The 12,729-nt window shown below is 35.8% G+C and overlaps 2 protein-coding genes across 2 annotated transcripts; one reads left to right on the plus strand and one right to left on the minus strand.

The window, feature by feature from the left end:
- Positions 1-1,089: 1,089 nt before the first annotated feature.
- Positions 1,090-1,869, plus strand: LOC117615917 (agamous-like MADS-box protein AGL29). The gene has a single exon (XM_034345098.1). It carries the CDS (start codon positions 1,171-1,173, stop codon positions 1,768-1,770), a length of 600 nt encoding a protein of 199 aa, XP_034200989.1. The 5' UTR covers positions 1,090-1,170; the 3' UTR covers positions 1,771-1,869.
- A 7,209-nt stretch (positions 1,870-9,078) lies between these two features.
- LOC117614687 lies at positions 9,079-9,891 on the minus strand. Its single transcript, XM_034343574.1, has one exon. The coding sequence runs from the start codon at positions 9,821-9,823 to the stop codon at positions 9,440-9,442; it is 384 nt and encodes a 127-aa protein (XP_034199465.1). The 5' UTR covers positions 9,824-9,891; the 3' UTR covers positions 9,079-9,439.
- Positions 9,892-12,729: the final 2,838 nt, after the last annotated feature.

Here is a 12,729-nt window from a genome sequence, read left to right on the forward strand (position 1 = left end):
ACAGTTATCTAAAAGATTGAGGGAGAAAAAACACTAATTCATCACCAATCGAACGTGGCAAACAGCTGCAGCTACAAAGGCTCAAAGTCTTAAATAAGTCAATGGTGTAATCTAATGGACAAATATAATTTGGACCTTGGACTGTGGACTTGTTGAAGAATATAATGAATGGTTACATTATTAATATCATCGAAGTTTTTTGTGATAAAATTTCACATCTACTTGGTTTTATAGGTGGTTAAGTTAGAGACAATATCGAAAATAAGATGTTTGGCAGCTTGAAGCAGAAAAACTTGTATAAAACGGGGATAGCACTGTTTTGTTATCCTCGGCCAATCATTGCATGCCACGTGAAAAATTTATCACACGTGGTATGCAGTGATTGGCCAGAGATAACCAAATAGTGGTATCCTCATTTCCCACAAGTGTTTCTCCACTTGAAGACTTATGAAAATGATTTTCCTAGGAAGGTTTTAATGAAGCTACTGTATTCGTATCAGTCTTTGTATGCCTTTTTTGAATTATGAATGAAATCTTTTCTTTAAAAAAAAAAAAAAAAAAAAAGAGTTGCTCACCCCAAGTGCACGTGATAGTAGGAGTGGCCCAATTAATGCAACAAATAAAAACGCTAAAACTAAAGCCATCAGGATGCAGCACCATCTGTGTCTGTGTGTGTGTAGTATCTGATAGCACTAGGGATTAACGTCCATTTTAAGAGAAGGAAAAGTAAAGACAAGAAATCATTTATAAAGGTTAACATAAAAGTAAGGTGTGAACCAAAACAAATTTGTTCATAGATTTGATCGTGCAAAATGGGAAAGACAATTTATATATAGAAGTTATATATGGACCGAATACGATGCACTATAAGACATGTTACGCAAACGAAAGAAAAAAGGAAAGAAAAAAAAATAATTTATAGTGGTGAATTCACAAAAAAAGTAAAATTCCAACCAAAAAACAATTTGTTCCTCTTATCTCGAGTGTGTATATTGGGAAGATGACAACTTATACAGAGCTAATATGACCTAATACCATTTAATTGCCAAGGATTTTCTCTCTATGTAAACAACAGCAACCAAGGCAAAATAAAAAACCAAACAAGTAGACCTAGAAGCCTAATCTCTCCCTTGTTTGTCCATTAAGAGAAAACCTTGGCCAGCATCAGCTATGGAAGGCAGGAGAACCAGAGGCAGGCAAAAGATCGATATCAAGAAGATAGAAAATGAAGATGATCGACTTATTACTTTTTCAAAACGGAGATCCGGAATATACAAGAAGGCTAGTGAGTTAGCGGCTCTATGCGGCGCAGAAGTTGGCGTTGTAGTGTTTTCCCCAAAAGGAAAACCTTATTCGTATGGTAGCCCTGCTATTGAGTATGTGGCGAACCGATTTTTAAATGTTGTTGCTGATCAAAATGCTGATGAGAGGATCTCTCATGGCATTCTGGAGGTGTACCGGCAGGCAAGAGTCTATGAGGTGAACGAGAACCATAATGAGCTGGTAGGGCAGCTTGAGGCTGTGAAAGAGCAGAGCAAGGCGCTGCAACAGTTGGTAGAAGAAAGGGGAAGCGGGGAACAACAGTGCTGGTGGGAGCCTGCTCTTCATAATCAGGACTTGCAAGGTGTCAAGAATATTCATGAGTCCTTTAAAGGACTGGTAAATCATGTGTGCACCCATCTCAAGCTCAGATATGGGAGCACCAGCAACAGCTTTGATATTGGCATTGCTTCTTCTTCTGCAGCACTACCCTTCCATGCAGCAACATGATCCAATCCTAATTCCCAACTCCAACCCCAATCCCAATCCCATTAAACTGCTCATTGTTCTTGGTATTTGTTATTCTCATGAGAGGATTTTTTGCTTCTAGTTATTTAAGATTATAACCCCTGGTGTTACAAAGTACATGTTCTAAAGATTAATAAAGTATATGTATATCCGTTTATTTGGACTTATTCAGACATACCTTCCAAAGATAATACTGTTGGTTGATGGTCTTGAACCAAGAAGCAATGACTTGCAGTGTTTGAGGCCGGTCTAGTCATTCCAAAATCATTTTCTAAATTTTTTTGGAACACACAATACCAAAAGGTTTCATTTCTCTAATTGTTGCCAATAACCCCATCTTCAATTACGGAAATGCACTCTCTCCAAAAAGCCTCATCTTCCATGCGGTTTCCAATTCACACCTCTTTGTAATTTAGGGCCATCTAATAAATAAAAAAAATTAAAGAACCTTTATTAAGTGAGAAAGGAATAAATTGATATTGGTGAATTATTTAACAAATGGATGTGTATTAATAGAGTTAGAGATGAGTTTTGATGTTGGAACAGATTTAGATTAATTAATAAGTAAATTTAGGTTTTAGCCACAAAAAAACTTTTACTTTTGGAAAAATCCAAAGTTTTTTTCAAAAAAGACATAAAAACCTCTCAACTTTCTAATCAAAGACATGCAAATGTAAAGGATTCCTTAGGAAATTCAAAAATAAATAAGGGCAATTTTGTCCATTTTGGCTTCTTTTAAAAAATTTCTCTATCCTTTGGGTTTTTCAAAAGTCTCCCTTAATTAATATTGATCGTTAAATTCAAACTTTGGTTATTCGGTATATATATTTTTTTTCACGATGAAATTAGTTAGATTACATCATAGCCATTGGGTTTGAATTCAAACAGAAAAACACATTTGAATGTGGTCGTTGGATCTCAATTCCATGATTTGGACCATCCATAGGCGTCTAAGTGTTTTGCTCTTGAGTGGCATCAATCTCGAGGGAGCTTCTACAATGAGGAAGATTTTGGTGAAGGGGTTCAATGAGGGTTCAGTCCAACCATCAATCATTAAAAAAGTTCAAGTCCAAAATTTTCTTTGTCTTGTTGGATAGTAGAATTGAGCCCCTCCCACAACACCCTCACCCACAACCACCTCATTATAGCATTTCTTTACTATTGGTACGCTTACATGTTGGCTAGACATCAATCGAATTTGGGCTCCACCATGGAACGGTTCGACTGATAATCAATCTAGAATTTCGCCTAATTTGAGGCTTGGGTAAAAATTTGGTCTGGCCTTAGACAGGCATTGGGAGAGATTTGGGACCTAAATCCCATTGTAGAGAGGCTCGCCTAATTCTTTAGGACAACTAGACCGGTTTTTGTACTTGGTTTTACTCCTCTTTATCCATAAAATATTATCATCCTCAAATGTCATTTTTGAACAGATACATTGAGCATTGAGTGTTAAAATTTCATGATTGAACATCTAATATATAATTAGAGACTCTAAACAAGTTCATACTAACGAAAATGAGATGTTCTTAATTATAATTTCAAATAGGGGTGGCAATGGGCCATGTCGAGCTATTAAACAGGTTTGAAATCTCCAACTCGAATAAGACCTGTTTTTTATTTAATTTTTTCTATACAAGCAATATTCTATATATTCTAATCTAATGTGAATTACAGAGAGGGGGATTCGAATTTGGGTGCATAGTGGGAGTACATCTGTTTTAGCCAACTTAGCTAAGCCTATGTCTGCCCGACCTGTTTATTAAAGGAGTCACGAATCGACAACTTAAACACGACACGTTTATTAGAGAGTAATTAATAGTAGGGGTGGTTGCGGTTCAGTAACCGCGAATTTTTGCCCAAACTGCAAACCGACGGATTATTTGCGGTATGGTGATTTTTGAAACCGCAAAAAGCATTCGGTTACTGTGAATTAGCGGTTTAAAACCGCTTCCACATTTTAGGCCTAGTTTTGATTAGGAGTAGCAATTTTGGACACGACTCGAAACTCGCTCGAGAAAAAAACAGGTCAATTTCGGGTCAATCCGTTCTAACCTGTTTAATAAACGGGTGAATTTCGGGTCAACCCGCTAACCCGCTATAATACCTGTCTAACCCCTTTATTAAACGGGTCGTGTCAACCCGTGTAATACACGCCAACCTGCGAAAAAATGAAGAGAAATGTAGAGTTCATCACACACACAAGGGGTTTCGAACTACCCTCATTCCTCTCCAACACTTTATCCACCATGCTACATACAACTTTGTGATTACATACTATGCCTTTTAATATTTATAATGTTTTTTTTTCTTCTTTTGTTTTCCGTCTATCTTCTCCTCTCTCTTTTTTTCTTTCTTTTCCTTCTCTCTTCTCTCCTCTTTTTTTTTTTTTTTCTTTCTTTCTTTCTTTCTTTTCCTTCTCTTTAGTTTTCTCTCTTCTCTTTTTTATTTATTTATTATTTTTTTCCCTCTCTCTTCCCGCTATAATACCTGTCTAACCCCTTTATTAAACGGGTCGTGTCAACCCGTGTAATACACGCAACCTGCGAAAAAATGAAGAGAAATGTAGAGTTCATCACACACACAAGGGTTTCGAACCTCCACCACCCTCACTCCTCTCCAACACTTTATCCACCATGCTACATACAACTTTGTGATTACATACTATGCCTTTTAATATTTATAATGTTTGTTTTTCTTCTTTTGTTTTCCATCTATCTTCTCCTCTCTCTTTTTTTCTTTCTTTTCCTTCTCTCTTCTCTCCTCTTTTTTTTTTTTTCTATCTTTTCCTTCTCTTTAGTTTTCTCTCTTCTCTTTTTTATTTTTTTTTTATTTTTTTCCTTCTCTCTTCTCTCCTCTCTCTCTGTCTCTATTTTTTTCTTTTCCTTCTCTCTTCTCTCCTCTCTCTATCTTTTTTTTTGTCTTTCTTTTCCTTATATTTTCTCTCCTCTCTCCCTTTTTTTATTTAAATTTTTTCAGTTGTGAGTTTTGTAACATGCATGTTATTATTTATGAACGCGTTACACGACTCGAAACCAGCACGATAAAAGACGACCTGAACCCGACACAACAAGTTTATTAAATGGGTTGGGTTCGGGTTGAGCATTCTTGACACGTTTATTATCCCGACACGACACGACACGACCCATTGCCAGCCCTAGTTTTGATGCTTCTTTTGAAGCCTTTTGATTTCAAGCATACTTTAACCCAAAAATATAAATTCACAACCTCAACTTCTGAAGCATATATAAATTCACAACCTCCTCAACTTCTGAAGCATTCACAACCTAAAGAAAATTAAAGTTACAATTCCAAGCATTCCAATTAAAGTTAAACTTCTCAAGCATTCACAACCTCAACTTCTCAAGCATTCCAATTCCAAATACTTTAAAGTTACAAACCAAAAGGAAAATGCAATGCAAAATGAATTAAAGTTACAACCCAAAGGAAAAATCCAATTCAAAGTTAATTAAAGTTACAAACTAAAAGGAAAATGCAATGCACCAATGTTACAAACTCAAGAGTTGGTGGTGGTGAGTGGATTTGAAGGACCCCGTTGTGTTGTTTGAGCACCAATGCTATCTACAAATAAAACAACATAAGTTTAGTACATTTTATTATAAGAAGAATCATAAATAACATAAGCATAAATAAACTAATTACTTACAAGATAAGTGGTATTGTTATATAATGGCTACGATTAAACAATAAAAACCAATTGATGGGGATAGGGGTCTGGACACATATCACCAACCACATACGCGAGCACCGAATCTAGGGCTAGTGCAAACTCACGTATATCGTAGCAAATCCATGTCACAAATAAACTATTTTATTAATCATCAACATCTATCTATAACTATTACATTAGCCTTATTTATAGGCTTTACAAGACTTGGGCACCAGGGCTACTTGGTCCAAAAGTAAACTAATTAATTGTAAAATCATACATAAATAATAAAAGATATCATAAAACTACCTAACTAAGAAAATAACAATATATCATGAAATAACTAATTAAATGGTAAATATCTATCTTGATCCACCCCTATGCTCCTGCATCAGAACAATAAAATGCAAATTTTTTTTTTTTTTCTAAATATAGTCGCAGTTTGTGGTAACGGCAAGTTGTGAAAATCAAATACTGCAACCGCAACCGCAAATACAGTTCGGTTTTTCATACCTCAAATGCGGTTCGGTTTCTAACGATTGCGGTTCCATTGCGGTTAAATGTCGGTTGGTGTTTGCAGTTTTTCGGTCTAAAATGCCACCCCTAATTAATAGCACCACAGAATATGGGACTGAAACTGTACGAACTGATGTGGATGTAATTGCCAACCAAAAAAAAAATGGTTGTTCTTACATTTAAGTGTATAAAATCGAAATGACAAGTTATAGAGATACTATATGGCATGATACAATTCAATTTACAAGGCCGTTTCTTTCTTCTACATGAATATCTGGGACAAGTAAACCCAGAAGGCTAATCTCCCACTAGCTCAGCCTAGAAAATCCCCAGTTTCTTGTCCACAACCTTTCTTTTGGTTGCCTTGAGTTTTTCCATTTTTTTAAAAACCTTGGCCAGCTATGGAAGACAAGAGGACCAGAGGCAGACAAAAGAACAAGATCAAGAGGCTCCTCTTGAGGATCTTGACTTGCAAGGACTCAAAAAGATGCATGCTTCCTTTAAGCACCTCCGGAAGGACCTTTCTTCAGGTCGAAGTTTCCAGTAGGACCTTTTGTTTGGTCGAAGCCTCCACAAGGACTTGTGCACCCCTCTTAGCCTCACGGAAAGAACCAGCAGCACCTTTGATTTTGATAATGATGCTTCCTCTCGTCTTTCGCAGCGCCTCCCTTTCACCCATCAACAATCCAAAGAGGAGATTATTAGTTATTTTGATCAAAACAAGACACCACTTAACTAGTTTTATATCTACTTGTATTGTCTCAACAATATCTACTTGTACATAGTATTTGTGAGATAAACCTGAAGTTGTTAAAGTCAAAGTTGGAAAAAAGTAAATTTGTGGGCATGCTTTATCATTCGATTATGTCTTTCTAAATCCTAGAAGTACTTTATAATGCGAGAGACATTAGCTAAGGTGTTGTAGCAAAAATTAGCAAAAATTAAAACACAAATACATGATGAAAAGTGCAGAGAATCGGTTACAGTTGAATAAGAAGCTCTACAGCTTCCAATTAATGTGCAAGAGAAAGGGTCCCTTATAGTTCAGTTTGTTCTTTCCACTTCTCAACTGGTTAATATTCTTACAAAGGCGTTTTAGGAGGAATAGTCCCTCAACTTGTACCCAGTTCGCATTTTAGTTATTTAATTCGCAAAAGGGCTAGATGTAGTCTCTCAACTCCACTACTGTTAGCACAATTGGTTATGGCCAGTGGCGGCTCCCTAACCTTTTTAGTGGAGGTGCAATTTTGAAATATTAAAAGCTTTATAATAATTTTTTTTTTGACTACCACATATTTGAAAGGCCAAATATTATTACAAGAAAAATGAAATTAACATGACGGTTGCCGAAGAAGAATAAAAAAACAGCAGCATTTTGATGAACTTACTTTGGAAGTTTGATTGATACAATATTTTCTTTCTCGTCCCAAGATGTAATCGATAAATCTGTTTTTATAGAAGACTGGAGTTCTCTCAAAACAAAAAAGGAAAAAGAAAACAAGAGGAAAAAAAAAAAAAAGAAAAAAAAAAGAGGCTTGGTGCTGGAGACGTAAATAAAATTTATGAATTTGATGATCTTTTTATAAGGACTTGGATTGGATTGGTGGGTGGGGACGTAATCAAAAAGGAATATTTTAATATATATATATATATATATATAAATAAATAAATAAAAAGCAACATCTCTTTAAGAAGGCTTCGTTTAAAAATAAAAAATAAAAATCTCCTTAAGGAGATTCCCTCCTTTTCCGTCTATAGTAATACAAGCGCGTAGTGCAATTGCACAACAAAGGGCGCAAGGAAAGCAGACTTTTTGTCAACCAGGTAGAGTGCACAACCAGACTGAGCAAATGGGGAACTTTCCGTCACCTCAAGTTTAGCTGCACCTCATTGGGCCTCTGTAAGTACGTCACTGGTTATGGCATTACATTTATGTAAAACTTAAAGGCTAAATAATATTTTCACCTTCTTTGATGTAGAACAGATGACGGAAGCAATTGAAGAGGAATTGGAGCAACGTGCATGCAAAGGCAAATCGAGTAAACTGCAGATTTGGGCTCCGAGCTCAGAATCGGGCCCATGATCCATTGATTTGAAGAGAATGGTGTCACGAGTAAAACTCATTGTTATACCATAATGTATGGGCTTTTTCGGGCATCCGTAATCATTTAGTAGCTCGAAATTCAGTTTTAAAGTTTTTATCGTTTTTGAAAACTTTGTTATTTTCCTATTTTAATTCCTTTGTTATTCCTAAAGTTTCTAGGAGTATTTAAACATACTTTAATCGTGGTTAGGGTTATATTTTGTTATTCCAAGTTTATCAATAAACCTTAAGGTTTCCTCGTATCTTCCTGGTGGATTCCAGAATTACATGTTTTAGGCTAAAGTTCAGCCAATCAATTATCACGCTACGTCATTCTTTCTAATGGGCCAAAAACAATTCCACCCTCCTCCAACAGCCCCGACCCCTACCCACCATCCACAGCCGCTGAGCACCTCAAACCCACCCAACATTCTGTTCGATTGCAAGGCCTTCGTTTAGTTTCACTGCATAGCCTATTGCATTATTGACTCACACCTTTACACAAAAAATGTAATAGATCTGATGACAGGACCAACAACTCTAACGGAAGTGGCGTTAATGGTACATCATCCATTTTGTGAATTAATAAAGGACCAAAGTGCGAATTAAGTACAAACCCAGCTCTAATATCATGTTCCATTCTACTTAGAGTGTTATCTCTGTTGCATGAGAGTTGCTCTCCAACTTAAGGTGCTGAAGAGAATAGTAATCACTAAGATCATCAACTAAATCTCAACCATTGAATAGTAGATCTGATACTTCAATTTTTTTTTTTGTTTTTTTTTTTTTTGGACAAAGATCTGATACTTCAATAGATGGCGTTGGTTAGCTGTACAACTATAATCTGTTTTAGTTAGACTGGCTGTTTATTTGTTACACTTTTTTTTATTGATTTGGTTTGACCTCCTTTATTTACAGGTCAGCCTTTATATATCTAATTAATCATCACTTTCCAAAAAATGATAAAGGCAGAAGTGAGATGAAGAACAAATTTACTTTGAAGATGCTCTATCAAAGAACGTACAAAAACAATGATGACATACTTGATATTAGCCACAATCCAGCCAAAAGAAAATGACATTTACCAAATCAATCCCACAGCGTTTTTCCCAAAAGAATACCTTCGAAAATTTCTCCAAAGTTCAAAGAATAACATTTACATAAAGGAAAATTAAGTATGCCCAAGTATAAAAAAATGTTGGCAATTTGTCATATCGGCAATCAAACAAAGCCTGACAAAACAAAAAGAAAAAGGGAAAGTAAGGGAAAAAAAAACAAAAACAAAAACAAAACCCTCTGAGGATCTTCAGATTTCCAATGGAGATTGACCATGTTGAAAAAAAATATCACAGGCTAGCTCCATCATCACCAATCAAAACTGATCAAGGAGACTTCAAGTCGAAACTATTTCCTCTGCAATATCGAAGCTCTAATGAAATCTGTCTTTCCATCTGAAGTTGGCGGCGGAAATTAGCTATGAACATCTCAGCTCTTTGATCAATATCATCTTGATCCGAGGAATAGCTTATAGTCCTCTGGAGATGTCCCCTAGAAGACCCCGAATCCTCGGAGCTGGTCTCATCATCAGCACACGCCGCCGTCAGGCCCGGGCGGTCGTTGAAGCTCCTCAACCGGTGGTTGCCCGAAGCAGTACGGCCGATCATCGAAGCGATTCGCCAGCGGTTGACGTTGAGATGTAGTAGGAAGCTCACCTTCTTCACGGCGTTCCTTAGGCGGCTTAGCAAAGACCACTTGTCCATGCCCATGTTATTTGGTGAGAATGTTTAATGAATGCGGAAGATGTGTTATGAAGTTGGAATTGGCAAATGTGGTATATATATATGCCTATATGTCTGCGCCATAGGAAGTTTCTAGGCAATTGGTAAATGATGCGTAGAGAAATGGAAGAACGTGTTAATTAGATGGCAGTGTGGAAAGAATTTGTCAGAGGATCAAGAGCTTGGTCAAGAAAAGTTTATTCGTTTGGATACTTTTGTTTTGTCTGTTAGCTTTGTTGGTTTGTATCACATTACTTTCCATTGAATTGATTATATGTTTTTTTCTGCGAAAGAGTCTAAATTATGCCCAAAATCAAACCGAAATCATCCGAAAGCGAGAAATTATTAGCATTTTCAGAATTTTATGCACAGTAAATGTTGGGAAATTTTTATTTTGTCAAACAACGTAGCATGTTATTCTTTCGTATTATGAATTTTCTTTATTTATCATGGGAACTTTTTGTCAAATAAATTATCCAAATTGATAAGATGTTAATTATTAGAACGAAATTCGGCAAAAACTTTAACATAACAGGGACATCATCAAAGTAACTAAGTCAAGAACTTGTAGTTGAAGGTCTGTTAATTACCTTACCTGATTGAGTGGTTGCCTTCATTATATATATTAATTATATGCTTTTGTGATAAAACGTACGTGATTGCATAATTGTCGTGCTAAGTCATCTAGCTAGCAAGAATTAAGGTCAATAATTAATTTATAAAAAATACTTTGTGAGCAAGAAAAGGAATGTGCATGATTATTATATTACAAAGTTGTCTCCCCTCACTCTAAACTTCTGTTCATAAAAAAAAAAATGATCGGGTCAAGTTGGCTGGTCAGGTTTTGCTTAAAATATTTATATAATAGCAACCACTCATTCATATGTATCTCATCACTTTCATGGCCATACCTTTTCATGTTAGTTAGTAGTAATTAAGTATTTAAACACATCTTAATTATGCATGAAGTTCTATCCTAGTACCAAATCCATTAAACTATTTAGTTGAGATTTGACCTGGTAAACAATCCAAGGTTTTGGCTTAATAAGTTTGTGATATGTGAATAAAAATTTGGAGAATCCAATCCAATCCAAGGTTTTGGCTTAATAAGTTGTGATATATGAATATTAGTTATTAAGATAATATGGCACAAACCCACTTATTTGAGATCTTATATGATTCGAACTATTTACTTTTTAAGGTCAATTATTAGAAAAACATCCTCGCAAGAGTTCTCTCAAATCAAAAAACGTTTAGTTACCTAAGTTTGACCATATAAATAGACAAACACAATGTTTTCGAAAAAAAAGTGAATTTTCACAATGAAATTTAGTAGAAATGACCTTAAAATGATGACATAAATTTTACGGTTCGGATTCTGAAATTATATTATGGAGTAAACTCGAACAAATTGCTTTGTAATATTGTTTTGTTTTACTAACAAGATAGCCCTTGAGTAGTACTACGAAAAGATTTATCACTCTCTATAGCCTTTGGTAAATGGATTGGTTGAGACCTTGAGGTACTTTTCAAGGTTGACAAATGAATAATTAATGAAGGGTTTACTGATTGACCAAATCGCAATGCCAGCACAAGAGCCCCCCCTTCATGAAAATGAAAGTCCAAAAGCAAAAGTAAGCCCCGTGGTCAATTTATGAGTTAGCTAGATAATGATGGAAACTTGGTTGCTAAGTTTGAGCACGTCAATGTTAAGAGGAGTCAGAGAATGGCGGATGAAAGCGCACCTTAATTTCTTGTACCACTTTGGCGTTTCTAGAAATATCATTCGTGGCAACTTTACAATATAACTCGCGCGTAGGAAAGCTTTGCAAGAAACAGTGTTCAACGTATTCAGCACAAAAAAAGAAAGAAGCCACTCTTTTGACGCAGACAAAATTTAGGCATATAGGCATGTAGACCCAACTTCATGGAATATTAGAACCAATCATTTAATTTTTAGAGATAAGAAAACCAGAAAAATTACGATGAGAATCCCTCTAGAAAAAATTATCCATACCCCATCGTAATACTATCTCGAGTCAATCACCCAGTGTTATGTGCTTTAACTTTCTAACATAGCAATGTTATTTTCCGACATGACAATACGTGATAGACTTGGGATACCGCAACAGTGATATCCCCATTACATCCACACCTCATAAGGACTCTGAAGTTCCATATAATTAGGATATCCTTCAACCAAGTACATTGGACTCTATCTAGACTAAGTCATGGTTAAGCCCGTGACATATATAATAAGCTAAGCCCAACTTAGTTTTTCCAACATTCTCCCAATTGGGCGTAAGCTTATCCCAATCTCAAACACAAGTCTAAATTCCTTAGTGATCGCTGAATCCACATACTTAATCATATCCTCAGTTGAAATATATGTGAATGTCCTCAACATTGAGGCTCTAACCAACATCTTGATCAATTTATTTGATTTTAATGTCATATTAAATAACATACCTCATTGGTCACAGTTCACAACTATATGAATAAGGAGGGAATAGCCCAAGCCAACTCGGACAAAGCAGACCCAGTTTTGATAGCATGTCTCACTTTACGGCAGAGCATAATCTCCTTTTTAAGCAACCAAAAGCATATTCCTTGTCGTCCCCAGACGCGCATTTCCCTTATCTTGTGTAAAGCTATGATATTGGAATAACTATGCGGAAGCCTTATCTCTTTCATAAAAACCTGACTATGGTTAAATGCAAAAACGCAGCAGTTAAAAACAAGACAGAGAACTGCTCAAGAAACAATTCCCCAAAAAACGTGGATGAATAAAATTATCAAACAACCATCAATCAATCGTTGAGAAAAAATTACAAATTCAATTGAACAAACCGTAGCAAAGAATTGATCATTAAAATTACGTAGTACGTCAAAGG

Source organism: Prunus dulcis, chromosome 1 (genome assembly GCF_902201215.1).
Source record: "Prunus dulcis chromosome 1, ALMONDv2, whole genome shotgun sequence".
In the NCBI taxonomy this organism is placed as follows: Eukaryota; Viridiplantae; Streptophyta; class Magnoliopsida; order Rosales; family Rosaceae; genus Prunus; species Prunus dulcis.